General features: G+C 37.1%; 1 protein-coding gene across 2 annotated transcripts in view; it reads left to right on the forward strand.

The window, feature by feature from the left end:
- tbck (TBC1 domain containing kinase) overlaps positions 1-14766 on the forward strand; it is a 66944-nt gene that overhangs the window by 30255 nt on the left and 21923 nt on the right. For both annotated transcript variants that reach the window (XM_065295350.2, XM_065295351.2), the window contains exon 23: positions 14615-14766. This exon is cut by the window's right edge and continues 24 nt beyond it. In XM_065295350.2, coding sequence (XP_065151422.2) covers positions 14615-14766 — 152 coding nt within the window. The remainder of the gene's footprint in view (positions 1-14614) is intronic.

Genomic DNA, 14766 nt, shown 5'->3' on the forward strand with positions numbered 1-14766 from the left:
CTGGAATTTATTTATTTAGCACTGTGTGAGCTTAAGAAACCGTGGTCTTTGCATACTGTAACAGTCAAACTAGTATATCAATGGTGCATTATGCATTACCAAGTGCATTATGGGTATTTCCACTATGAATATCATGCATCAAGGTCAGGACACGACGTCTCATTGTTGCGGTGAGCCCAGACTTAAAAACAACAGCCGAGGCAGCAAAGAGACGAACATGCTTGTCTGCTTAAGCGCACCCCTGCATCCCCCCTGTCAAACAATGCGCTTTATTCCCGTTAAGCTTCCCTCCGGTTGAGACTTGTTTGCGATGAGCTCAGGATAAGTTATGCGGCCTACACCAGGCTTTTTGTGTGGCAGCTGGCACCGTTGCGGCCTGACGCGTGGCGTTCCGGTTTTGCCGCCTCTGGCATCTGTTTGTCGCTCGATCCCCGGGGTGGCTGTCAACGCGGCGCAGCTAAAGTGATGGACGATGATTGAGTCTAATGTGAGGGAATTAGCCGCGAGCGCTCCTGGCTCCGGGCAGAGTGTTATGGTGTGTAGACTCAGTCACAATAGAGGGATTACTTCTCACAATAATATGAAAAATACCCTGTTACCATGCAGGTTAAAATGCCTGAAACTTGTCTCTGTCTCTTAGGCAAAAAATACACAGCTGTAAACAAAACAAGCTTGTTTTGGTTGTGAGGCATGTTTGTGTTTGTGTGTAATATCAGGTGAGGGACAGGATTGAAGTCTGTTGTTGTTTGTTATTTAAGCAATAGATATGAATGCTGATCACATTTCCTGCTTTTTTGTTTGTTTAGCTCAAGTCAACTTAGATCTGATTTAATTCAAATTCTTTTATCTTTCTAGAAAGTAGAGACAAAAGCATTTCAAAACATGTTTCTTTACAAATAATGTGTCATTATTTACTCATTACACCCCAAATTCAAACACCAGCTCCTTCTTTTAGCCACACCCCCTTTCCATAGCCCCACCCTCCAAAGGTGTCAGCAAACCTTCAAAATGATTGACAGGATGAGAGTTGCCTCTGAATATTGGATAACACATGCAATTTTTTCTTTCTTTAGCCCAAAGAAAGATACAGGTGTGGTTACTCAAGACATTTCTAAAAGTTAGTAAGTCACAAAAATGCACAATTTGCATTGTCATTGGGTGTCCCACCTACACAATTTTTGGAGGTACTTATTGACATTTTAATGAAATATGTCTTTAAAAAGGCAAAGTGTTTTAAATCCAGTTAGAAAACGCAGGAACAGAGTTAAGTGATGCATGTATATCAATTGTTCTGTTTGATTCTTTGGAAAATAGGTGTTTACATTTCCTGTCACTTTAGATTAGTATTTTTTGAAGAAAAGACAAAATTATATCATAAACCCTACAGTGAAAGTCAGTGCTTATTATTCAGTTACACCAACAATATCAGAAAAGCAATGTGACAGTGACGTTCGACAGCAGCCCGAGAGACACAACATTACTCCGTCATGCCATGAGACAAATATCTAGCCAGAAGCCGACCACATATCATGTTTGACACAAAGAGGATCTGAGTACAAGTGGCTAATGGCAATTTTTCATCGAAAAGCTTAAAATAGGCGACATCACCAGCCAGTCCCAGGGGCTGATCATTTACCAAAGCCAAATTAACCTCAATTTTGCCGTTTTCATGGTGTCCTTGTTTAGTAGATTTACTACATAACAGCGTTCATTATTTTGAAATATCTAGAAAAAGTGTTGATATCTGTATTTATTTTTCATTTTAATCAATAACATTCAATCTATTCTTTTTGTATTTGTATATAGTTGCAAAAAATACTGCAAGGGAAGGTTCACATTTCGGGTCTAAAACCGTGCGGAAAACGCAACGTATTTTAAACTTGCTGCGGCGTTGACGCATTTGGAAAAAAGAGCAAGTCGCTCTCAATTTGGCTGGATTTGCACTGCAAATCTTGATGCCCAATACCAATTTGTTGCCTGTGTCTGATTTTGTTTTGATGACCGCTTACATCATCTTTTAAAAGCGACTTGTATCCGATATATGCATTTACAATAAACACTTGGCAAAACAATTCAAGGACATACTGACCCGGAACAGCTTAAACCACAGAGAAAGTGAAATAAAGCAATAAGCCCCGCAAAGCAGTGGGTTACCAGTGCATTTTATATCAGCTAAGGGGCGTTGTTAGGCATGACGCGAGCCCCCTTAGCTGTTATAAAATGCACTGTAACACCACTGCTTTGCGGGGCTTATTGCTTTTATAAAACGGTTACTTCATATGCATAGCAGGGTTTCATTAAATAAAACACAAATAAGTTGCTATTATATTAATACAAATATTACTCTTCCGCCAAACAAAGTAGTTTCTCAGAATCAAGTGTGGCTGAAACAGAGCGCAGTTCTCAAGCAATACAACCCTCCGCTTTCAACAAACAAACAAACAAAAACCGTTTCATCCTACCTTTATTTTTTTTCTGTTCACCTCTCAAATTTTCAGTTAAAGCTGAGATAATTCCATTTTTGTGAAGAACTTTTGTAAAAGATCAGATTCAGAGCCTGATCAAAACTTACACTGTGTTTTTAGTGTTAGTGAATGCGTCAGTGTTTAAGTTGGGTAAGATCGCCACCTAGTGGCTAATAGCAGAAATATGGATTTGATGATAAAGAGAAGCGTTTTCTCTTTATTGACGAGATGACTCAACAATATTTATTGACATTTATCTTGATATCGACATTTACTATTGTGGGGTTACTGGGGTATTTTATCACGGCTTAGAATGCATTTCAACCAATCAGAATGAAGGACGAGAACAGGCTGTTTTATAATATTGCGTTATGCAATGGACACAAAATGATTATACAAGATTATAAAACTTTATTTCTGTAACAAGACTTCATGAGTTCTCCAGGCTTAAAACAAGTATTGTTTATACTCGAATGACATTAATGCGGAGTGCGCGATTGTGCACGTTAGATGCGAGAGACGGTGTGAACGGCAATTTTTTTAATGCGCACGTGGCTCCGCATCTGAAAATGACCGACCTCAAGACGATTTTGTCCGAGCAGGTCAGACTGTGACGTATCTCTTTGATCAATCCATGCAAAACAATGCATCTGTATTTTTCTGACACTATGTGTGTAGTTCATGCTGCTGTCTGATACTAAACCTGTACTATGGTACCACCACAGTAGTTTTTACTATACAAGGGTCAGTCAGTTAAGATTTAGCGATTTACAAAACATTTTGATGTTTTTATACTGCATTATTCCAACAAGGAAAGTTTTAAATGTTGCTTGGTACATCCGCCAAACAGGGAATTTGTTTTGTCAGCTTACGGACTAGAAATATTATGCTGTGAAAATCCACATCACTCTGCATAAACCGTACGGCTCTTAGAGAATTAAGCGTCTTTAAAAGTTGGCATTTGAAGCCGAGAGGATGAGGCTTTCTCCGCAGGTTGACTGAGGTCTTCTGGGATTGGCACCTCTACTCTTTTTTGTGGTGTGATTAACACCCAGCAAGGCGGCGGTTACATGACAGAAAATGTTCATGCTTATTTGTGAGGTCATGCCTGCGATTTCTCTCCCCATTTGCCTTTCCATCTCATACCTCGGATTCCTCGATTTGCCTCGCGTGCACTGCTGCCGCCTCAGCTGTTGCTGGCTGTTTGGCAGTCGGCCATAGCGTGGGATGTTATCTAGCATCTTGAAATTGTTTCCAACCTTTTGTCTTTAAATTGCTCGTTTTAAATGGCCATTTGCCAGACACAGGGGAGCACGTGGCATTTAAAACATTTAAAAGCCGTCTGAAGATGAAGACTCCAGTTGGGATGCCGGGTCAATAGTGTTGAGTTCTGGGTTGTTTATATTCTTGTTCTTTCCCTGGCAAGCCACATTAAAGATTGCAAGTGTAGCTGTGGGGAAAACTCCTTTTATAGGTAAAATATTTTTGCTCTGTGCCTGCCAACGCCCTCTTGGTTTGTTGTAATGATGCAGACAAGCCAACGATATCTCAGTAATTTATATGGATTTTACGAGGTGACTAATTTGTATAAATTTGTACAACCACATTTGTACTTTTTGTACGATTTGCTTTTGCCCCTGTGACGTTGAGGTTAGGGGCGGTGCTAGGGGTGTAGATTTGTTATTTGTTTTTTATGATAATCGTATGTTTTTGTTTGATTCACTTCTTACGAATTCATATGAATTAGCCAGCATACGTATGCATTCTGATGCTGGACAGACACATGGGTTTGTTTAAGTGTATAGTTATATTAGTAATGTAGTGTTATATTAGTATATTAGTAGTGTTTAGTTATATAAGTGAGGACATCTCATAGACTTCCATTGAGTAATGATATGTTTTATCCCCAATATTTCCCATAAACCTAAACTATTTCTGTTTATTGGAAATAAAATAAAATGTTGGCCTAAATATTATAGAGCAACTATGGTCTGATTCATGATTTTACATGTCCTTTGGTGTGTAGGTGTATATTAGTATGTTAATGATATGCAAAAGGTACAAACCCCAAAGTAAACGATGACGCGAGTTATCGTCTCCAACGTAAATCTCTTTTCTTGGACTACAACAAACACACGGATTGTAAGCAACAGTTTACTTCCTGGGATTGGTGATAAGACCGACATTATCATAATTCCTCCCGCTTCAGACTTAGCCTGCAAGATAACTCCTGTTAGCATTGTATTGTGAGCGAATCTTTCAAACATGGTAAGGAGCGTCACATTTCTGGCTGAAGTCAGAGGTATTCAGGCCAATCACAACGTACAGATTAGCTGGACAATCAGGGTCACAGCGCTTTTCAGACCGATGAGCAGTATATCTGGAGCTACACATTTTTTTTAACCATAAACCATGCAAACACATTGTATTATACCAAGTACACAAAATAACAATGGCTTTTAGCAATGATATAGGTGCACTTTACTAGAAAAAATCTTAACTAAACGATATTTAGAAATGTTGCCTTAGCACTAAAATTATTAACTGAAAATAAATAAACTAAACTCAACTTAATCTGAAATAAATTAAATGAAACCTAAATAGCAATATTTAAAAAAATAAAATAACATGATAGTAAAATAATAAAATAATAGTAAATTAAATAAAATAATAATACTAATTAAAAATTTAATAAATAAAGAAATATTTCACTTTCATTAAAAATCCAGATAATTTACTCAGTATTTTATATTTTTAGTTTTCATGTCAATTTTTCATGTAAGGATCATCATTTTCGGCAAGAAATATTGGAAAAAATATACTTTTAAACCACAACTTCTCGTCTTGCACTAGTCGTGTATCGTTCCAGCGCGACCTTATGCATTTGCGTAATCACGTCGAAAGGTCATGCGTTACCTATGTTTATACCACTGGGCTGTAATTCTTTATTCTGATTGGCTGAGAAATGATCCATAGGTGTTGATTTATGGTTTAAAAGTAAATATTTTTTATTTTTCTGGCCGAAAAACATGATCGTTTCGCTAGATAAGACGTCCGCCTGAAATCCCTCGGTTGGGATTGTTTAGAGCCCATTGAAGCTGCATTGAAACTGCAGTTTCAAACTGCATTGAAAATAAAGTCTATTCAATTTAGAAAAATCTTGGCACTTCTTCTCGACTGAACAAAGAAAGACATAAACATCTTGGATGACATAGAGGTTAGTAAATTAACGGGCTTTTTTTTTAGATGTAAGTGGAATATTCCTTTAAATATCTAACTAAATAAAATAATAGTAGGGCTGTGTAATGATTAATCGTGCAAATGCGCATTTTCTCAATGAATGAATTTTAATGAATTACGGTGAAATCCCGGCACATCCCAAAGCCAGGGGGCGCTCTCGTGTAGAAACTTCCTTTGAGCCACAGAAGAAGTAGCATCACAAACGCTATTTCAGGCAATGTCTACAGGAATATTTATATCGCTGTTCTTCAGATTGTTTCAAGTATTTGCATGATAATAAAGAATACTTTGAATGATTTTTATTTAACTTTTTTAAATGCACGTTATAAGCGACTCCGACTCATAATGATTTTAGATTGATAAGGACTTCCTACCAAATGCCGTAGTATACGCACAAGCTGTGAATAAAACACAGAATCACAGCCTTGCGATTCAGAATCGATTAATCGTTACAGCCCTAATTAATAGTAAAGTTAATAAATAAAATTAAATGAAATGACAAAAGCACATAACAAAACTACTAAAAACGGACATTAAATTGACACGAAAAAAAAATAAAAAAAATACTGTAATAGCAAATTCAAAATAATTGTAAAACTACAAAAAATAAATAAAAATTAGAACAACCCTTACAATTTTCCAGCATGGTTCCTGTGAGGACATTTTCAAATTTTTCGCCATTTTATCGCCCGCCAGTGAAAATCGTACATAATTAATCAGAAAGTACTAGCTGTACTTTTATACTGTAGCAGCCAAATTTGAGGTATCATTCATGTCTGTTGCACAAACTATTATTCACCCAAATCAATAATAGAGTTAGGGATCTGTTTTTTAAACCCATAACCTTAAGTATGATCAATAGCGATATAGAGCGATATGCCTGCCTTAACAAACGTCACTAACAATCGCATAAAGTAGAGAAATGACTTAATCAAAGCCTCAGCCTCAATCTTTCTTTGAACGCTGTACGTTTTAAAGCGTTATTGAACCATGCCCTCGTTCCTACCGTTCTCACAACATTAAGTGCATTTTTTATAGTTTTTCCGCACTGTAATCGCATTCCTCCGTGCAAGGAGTTTGACCTTCTTGTTGCTACATGACTGTGTAATTTACACACTGTTGGCTCTAAATATACAGTCGGTGTAATTCTTGCCTTCTGTACATGAATGTCTCAACTTCTCAATAAGACGTCTGAGCTTTCGTCCTTATTTTTGCACACAGGTTGCTAATTAAACCGTAATGCGTTTTTCACGAAAGCAATGTATACGGTATTTAGTTAGACAAAGGACCTGGGGGAGATTTTTTTCTCCTCAGTCAGCATTATCAAGAGCTTTTAGGTAAACACTATAACCTGTAGCAAGCACCTCTCGTGCACTGTGGATCCTGTGGGCTGTAAAATGATGGCAGTGATGAAATGCGGTCACAAGCCAGTGGGTTTTAAATGGCTTTGGATTTCACGTTTCACTTATTTTGTGGACTTTGAGTGGACATACCGACATTCATTTTCTCTGTCAGGAGAAGTGAGGTTCCTTGCAAGGCTTATTATTCAGAGCACTTTACTTATTTATGCTATCGGAGACTTTCAACTTGTGTATTTGAAACGTTTCTTATACAAGCAATTAATATTCGTATGTAGTCGTTAAATTGCATGATTAAATAGGTGCCTAATCACAAATCCCTCAAGTATATTTAAAGGTTAATGTACTAAATAGAGCCAATCATCAGCTAACGCGTAGGCCGGTGTTACATTTGGGTTGCGCTGTCTGTCAATCCACTTTATTCATGAAGCCATGGCTGATGGCATGAGGAGAATTTAGCATGCTGTCTCTCAATGTTAACCAAACCCGGACAACTGTGTCACGCCATTTCCTACGTGAACGTGGGTATCAGTGTCCGAGTAACTTCTGTTTCCAACACCATGATGAAACCTATTAAAAGTGGAATGCATAACCAGACGTGTCTTTCGATTGGATGGCATTTGATTTTTGGCGCCCCTGGGAAAGTTGTGCCAGATGATGTGTTGTTGTTTTATGAATCATTCATGCATTATGCGAGTTGAAATGTGTTCTTCTTCTTCGCAGGTGTCTTGTGCAGTAAATATTTGATTTTTTACCAGAAAAGAAACTATATCTTGAATTACTTTATTAAAAATAAATTTTAATCCTTATGAGAAAGAATTATTTAGTGTGTGCTGGTTAGCATGGTTCAGGTAACCCCTATCTTTTTATGTATGGGTATGGCTATTCAAAAATACCCATGTGTTCTGATTAAATGATGAATTTTGCAGGCTACATATACAGTAAATCTCACATTTTATTACACCCTAGTATGATAGTCTGTAGTCTATACTATATACAGGCCCTTAAAAGTGTGAAATGGATTAATAATTCACTAGAAGGGCTTAGGACTGTAAACTAAGGAATTGGAAGGGCTGCAACAACTTATCGATCAAATTGATTGTCAATGAATTTCATCATCTATTAGTTTGTCTGTGATATCATACTTGTAATTAAAGTCAGGCGCTGTTTTATACAGCATGAGCTGCCTGCTTAAAGTTAGACAAGTCCGGCACGTTTTCGTCATTTAACTCGAGCTGCATGTTTATCATGCACCTCTTCTTATCGTTTGGTTCAAAGCAAGGCAGCGTTGCCAGAATTGGGTTTCTGCAGGTTGATGTTTTTTGTGGGTTAGAGATGAAAGGATTTGTTTCATTAGTTGTTGGTATTTGGGCTGTGAATAGTCATTGGGATGCTTTTGGACTAATTTTGAATGGCCATTTGGCTGGTTTTGTTACGCAGATCTGGCAACCCTGACAGGAAAATGAAGGAAAAGTGCAAACAAACGCTGGTTAATAAAGGTTTAATTTTCTTTAATATAAGTGAGTTTGTATCTGTTTAATTGTTACTTATTTAATTAATTGGGTTTTCATATAAATAGCAATGAACCACAAACTAAGCATCTGTTGTAAGTAAGGGGGAAATCAAGGTTTTTATTACTGTAACAACACATGTATATAACTTCATACCATATGGCTTATTTATTTTGTTAATAACGACTAAAGTTAATTCTCATCAAGGTCTAAAGTTGAAGATTGAGTTTTTTAAACTGTGGCAAAGCACATCCCTGAAGACTCAATTTGTTTGTTTATTTATATTTTGAGAGATGTTTTTAAAAGCTGCACAAACTTTTTTATTTAGGCTTAAAATTTCAAAATCAAAAAGATTATACAAGTAAAACTCTGTAGTAGTGTGTGGCTTTTGCACTTTTAAAAGTATACACGTGAATACCATAATTTATTGACTTATTTTCACTATAATAAGTGGAAAATCTACTTGAGTAAATATTTATGTTTTATCTGATTAGTCGATTAATCGATTATAAAAATAATCGTTAGTTGCAGCCCTTCGGATATAACAAAATTGAGCCAATATGTCCGTTCTGCAGGTGGTAAATATTTATGTTTTATCTGATTAGCCGATTAATCGAAAAAAATAGTCGACCGATTAATCGATTATCAAAATAATCGTTAGTTGCAGCCCTTCGGATATAACAAAATTGAGCCAATATGTCCGTTCTGCAGGTGGTAAATATTTATGTTTTATCTGATTAGCCGATTAATCGATAAGAATAGTCGACCGATTAATCGATTATAAAAATAATCGCTAGTTGCAGCCCTTCGGATATAACAAAATTGAGCCAATATGTCCGTTCTGCAGGCGGTAAATATTTATGTTTTATCTGATTAGCCGATTAATCGAAAAAAAATAGTCGACCGATTAATCCATTATAAAATAATCGTTAGTTGCAGCCCTTCGGATATAACAAAACTGAGCCAATATGTCCGTTCTGCAGGCGGTAAATATTTATGTTTTATCTGATTAGCCGATTAATCGCAAAAATAATCGACCGATTAATCGATTATAAAAATAATCGTTAGTTGCAGCCCTTCGGATATAACAAAATTGAGCCAATATGTCCATTCTGCAGGCGGTAGTCTCGCCTTCCAGTTAGCAGAACCAATCAGTAATCGATAAAACTGATGATTCTGTGAGGGAGATGTGTGAGGTGCTTACCAACGTGTGCTCATGATTAGTATCTGAAACTACCCTCAGTTCATGTAGATAGGAATTTAGCCTTTAGTGTTTAATTCATGACAGAAAAATGCCCAGATGCGTTGCAAACATGGCCGCCTAATGGCGAGACTTTCCTAAAGAGACTTTGGGATACTTTGGTTGTGTCATGATGTCATTTTTCAGCTGTTCCACTGTGATTAGTCATGTGATATTTATGGTTTATCTAATTGGCTCAAAAAACCCTGGAGGTAAACTGAGTATTCTTAACCCTATAGGTGACTTGGCAAAAAAGCCAAATTGTACCAGGCAAGTGAAGCTTGTTCTTTGCAGGTGGGTCAGTGCCATACTGAAGGTCAAGGACACCCTGTGCACAGATAGATAGCTCAAAACTTTGGCAGTGGGGACGAGGCACTATAATTATGATGTGTTCCTCATCACGCAAAGCAGACAGTACCGCCTCGTATCTCAAAACCCATCTGTCTTGACTCACTTCTGGATCCGAGTCGGCGGTGGGAGGGACAGGGAGGTGAATCATCCGTCACTTGTTCTGACATACTGACTGACTGGCACCTCCTCTCTCCTGTTGTTTGCTTTTTGCTCCTTCCCCGTCTGTTTCTTTTCCAAAACATAATGAGACGCCTCGCTCCCTACTGCCTACAAAGGCGGCTGTCTTCCAAAAGTGCATTTTCTAGGTGATGAGGGCCTTTTTAAAGATTACTCTGTTGTCTTTTAATTTAAACCTTACTTAGACTTGAAACAGCTCGGTCCAGGTGTCCTTTACTGTACCTTTGAGCATTTGGCAGGCGCTTTAATCCAAAGTGACCTACAGTGCATTCAATCTAGATGCTTTTTCAGTTTGTGTTCCCTGGGGATCAAACCCTCAAGCTTTTTATTGCTAACACAATGCCAATTGAGCTACAGGACCACCATTTCATTGTAATTTGAGATATTGTGTTCTCCGTGTTGGTCCTTACCCATCCCCTTCAAAAAGTACATATTTGCACCTAAAGACTTCATATTGATACCACAAAGCAAATGTATACATACTGTATCTGCAGCTTGGCACCATATTTTGAGAATTTTTCTGACATTGTAGGTTTTATAACAGAGCTATTTTTTACATCCTTACCCATTTGAACACTTTTTTCGGATGCAATCACAGACGTTCAAGTGCAAATCCATCCTACATGATTCAGTATTCAGATCACATAGCCTTTAAAGTAAAATGAAACTGTCATTCACGGCTTGATTTGAATAGTGGGCCAGGCATGCTAAACCACTTCATTAGGGATACTGTTTCTCCACTAACAGGATAGAAATATCACAAATCTTAGCGGGGAAAGGATACTCGGTTTGTTTATATCCATGCGGATCCCTTAATTTTAAAGTGCACTGCTCCAGAGAGTTCATATTTAATTTGAATGGATTTCCGCTTCTGTTCACTGTGTTTCTACTGTGTGAGATCGAATGTAGGAATACAGTGTTGGTGTTTGTGACCCAGTGAAACATTGGCAGGATGTGCGAGTATTGAAAGATATCGGATAAAGCGGGTTTCAAAGATCCCTCGAGGTTAATTGGGAGGAAAGCTTTTCTACTGCATAGTCATTTAAACATAAAGCTGCATTTCTTATATCTAAAATAAACCGTCTTTACTGTACTAGCCTTAATCGTTATCAAAATAAAGTAGCTTAATTACAAGATAGTATATTAAAACTATGATTTGTGCTTTCCTACAACACAAACAATGATCTATGGATCTTATTAAGTTATTAAAGGACATTTAAATACATTTATGCATATAGGATTAAAAGCCACTTTTATCCAAACTGACTACTGTATGGTTTTTTGTAGGGGTGTAATTTGTTGCGATATGATACAGTATTGGTTATCTCTGCCTACAATGCAATATTTGCTGGTATATCAAGCATTTCTGTGATGCAATTACAATTCGATATTTTAATATTACATGCATAGTCAAGCGTTTACATTTTTAATAACTCCTGAATGCAACCAAAATATAACATGAACGTTTAATTTAACTCTTTGGAAAAAGGCACAATCTATGTCCCAATTGGGACATTTACAACAACAAACTAAGAAAAAATGCAAGTAGTAATAATGAGGGAAAAATGTCACATAAGCTGATGATGGCAACAGTCAAAGTCTTAGTATTTTAGCTGGTGCTGGCAAAGGTTTTCTGCCAGTCTGTTTGTCCAATCCATTTTCCAAATACAAAATATTTCCAAACCCATGTTTGGCGTCCGATAGCAGTCACAACATCTTCTGCCTCTTTCATTGTGTTTTCGCTGCTACAACCGCTTTGATGCTGCATTGTATGCTTAGATGGACGTTGTGTCAAGTAATGAGAAAATACTGAAAAAAATCCCCTTAATGTCCAAAATCACTGAAATTAAAGGGATTTTACACATGAAACAAAAACTAGTACATTACAAAACTAATAGATCTGTGGATTTTAGTTGTTTTCAGTTGACGCTTGATCTTTTATTTTGAGCCTCTTTGGTTTAGCCACCGATCCATTTTTACGTTATTAAAACAGAAAGGCAAGAACTGATATCACAGTTTCGCAAGTGCATAAAAAATCTACTTAAATAAGTGACGATTGTACAAACACTTGCCTAGTTTAGGTCATCTTTTCGCGGACCACTGGGGGGGTTTGGCGGACCACTAGAGGTCCGCGGACCAGACTTTGAGAATTACTGGCCTAGCCCCATTCATTCCTATGGTACCAAAAAAAGTTTTATTTTGTGGCACCATACTTACTGGTATAACTCCTCATGTAACAGTCTTTAAGAAAACACGGAAGTGTTTGGTGGATTCCCTGTTTGGTACCATAGGAATGGTTTTTTGGGGATTTTTTTTGTCCTATGTGAATTCAAAAGCTTCCCATATCCACATACAGAGGTGTACATATAAAAGTTTGGTATTATTTACACAAAACACTTTACAATTACATAAACACTGTCAAAAAAGTGTTACAATGTTGTCTGTGTTATAATAAATCATTTCAGCTTTTAGAGGAAAAAGGAAATTTGCCTCTATCATAATTAATGCAAAAATGATTATATTCCAACTGAAGGGTGGGAAATAGCTTTTTTTATATCATAACAATACTTTGTTGTTTTTTGCACATACAATAAATAGCAAGGGATTATTAATGCACACAACCAAAGAAAACGCTGTAAATGGGCTCATTTTGTAGAGGAGAACCTACGGTAAAAGTTGATGTAGCATTTGTGGCTATCTGCGCTGAGGCAAAAAAAATTTTTTTTGTATAAAAGAACTGTAAAATTCCGGCAGCTGGGGTTCCGGAAAAATACCGTAAAATAACAGGCACAATAAATTACAGAAATGTTCCATAATACAAAAATATTTTTTTCTGTAAGTTTACATAAAGCTCACGCTCAAGTTTCACTTGTAAGTTTACAAAAGACCATTTCATACCTCATTATTCATTCGATGATTGTTGGATATGTGATAATAAAATAACGTTGGACCTTATATCAATTTAAAAGCTCTCATTGCCAGGAATAATAAAATATGTGAATATTAAATGATATACAAATTCGGAGGGAGGTAGTGTAAATTAAATGTAAATAACTTTCTTACAGTAAAATATATGTCAAAGTGATGCATAAATGCAGAAAATATACATTCTAAGCTTTCAAACTGCTTCACATATGGTTCTGGGTCTATGACATGATATTTCATTAAAGGCGCTCTAAGCGAATTGACGCATTTTAGACCATAAAACATTTTTTGTTACATACAGCAAACATCTCCTCACTATCTGCTTGCTGCCTGTCCGCTGATCAAACTGTAAAAAACGCGATCTCTGTAGACAGCCCAGGCTTCACAAATGGCAATAACAACACAGTGGCCAAACCTAGCACCACAAAACAAAACAAAGTGTTCCAGCCAATAAACGACAAAAAGGATTTGGGGGTGGGGGTTAGGCGCGTTCATGAATGCAAGGAAGTGAGGGGGAGGAGTTAGCTACGCTCCGTCTGTTTGAAAACAATTCAAACGTCAACAATAACTAACGTCTCGCAGATTCGCTTAGAACGCCTTTAAAAGTCATTTTGGAACAGGGTCCACAGAGTTAAATAACTATAATAACTAGCTTCTGGTAACGACACCATCTTTGACTTACGTGATTCACGAGAGTCACTGAGCAACGTACCTATGGCCACGAGCGCTTGTTTTGTTAAAACTCTCGCGTGAGTCCAAGATGGTGTCGTTACAGTTTATAAAGTTTTAAATATGGATATTTTTCTTACAAAGTCACATTGATTACTCGCAGAAGACCTTTATTAACCATTTGAAGCCATGTGGATTACTTCTGTGAAGGATGAATGCACTTTTTTGGGGTTTAAACTAAAGTCAGATGTAGTTCTCAAATCCCTGTTTTTTTTCCATTATAAGTTTGGAAAAGCAAGGACATTTAAAAAATAACTCCAAATGTGTTTGTCTGAAAGATGATGGACATCAAATTGCTTGAGGGTGAGTAAATCATGGTGTAGTTTTGATTTTGGCTGGAGTATCCCTTTAAGGTAACACTGAGAATGCAATGCCTGCTGGTATTGCATAATAAATTGCATTCTGGCACATTTTAAAACACAATGACGTTGAGTTTGCATATATATAGTACAGTTATGTGTTTCAGTAATGAAGGTGGAGCCCCTGGGGGTCTTTTGTTCACCAGCCCAGATCTTTAACCACTGCTGGTGAAGTATTTTGATTAAGATTCGTTCATTGTGCTTGCAGTCTTGCCTTACAGTCATTAAAGATCTCCTCTCTTTTCCTGTTTTCATTTAGAGATAGACATTGAGCGATGTGTCCGAGAATCCATCAACCTTTTCTGCTGGACTCCTAAAAGTGCCACTTATCGGCAACATGCCCAGCCTGCCAAACCTGCCAATGACAGCAACAGCTTCGGGAAAACACCCTCCTTTTACTCTTCGGAATAT

This window comes from Paramisgurnus dabryanus, chromosome 4 (assembly GCF_030506205.2).
Source record: "Paramisgurnus dabryanus chromosome 4, PD_genome_1.1, whole genome shotgun sequence".
NCBI classification, from domain to species: Eukaryota; Metazoa; Chordata; class Actinopteri; order Cypriniformes; family Cobitidae; genus Paramisgurnus; species Paramisgurnus dabryanus.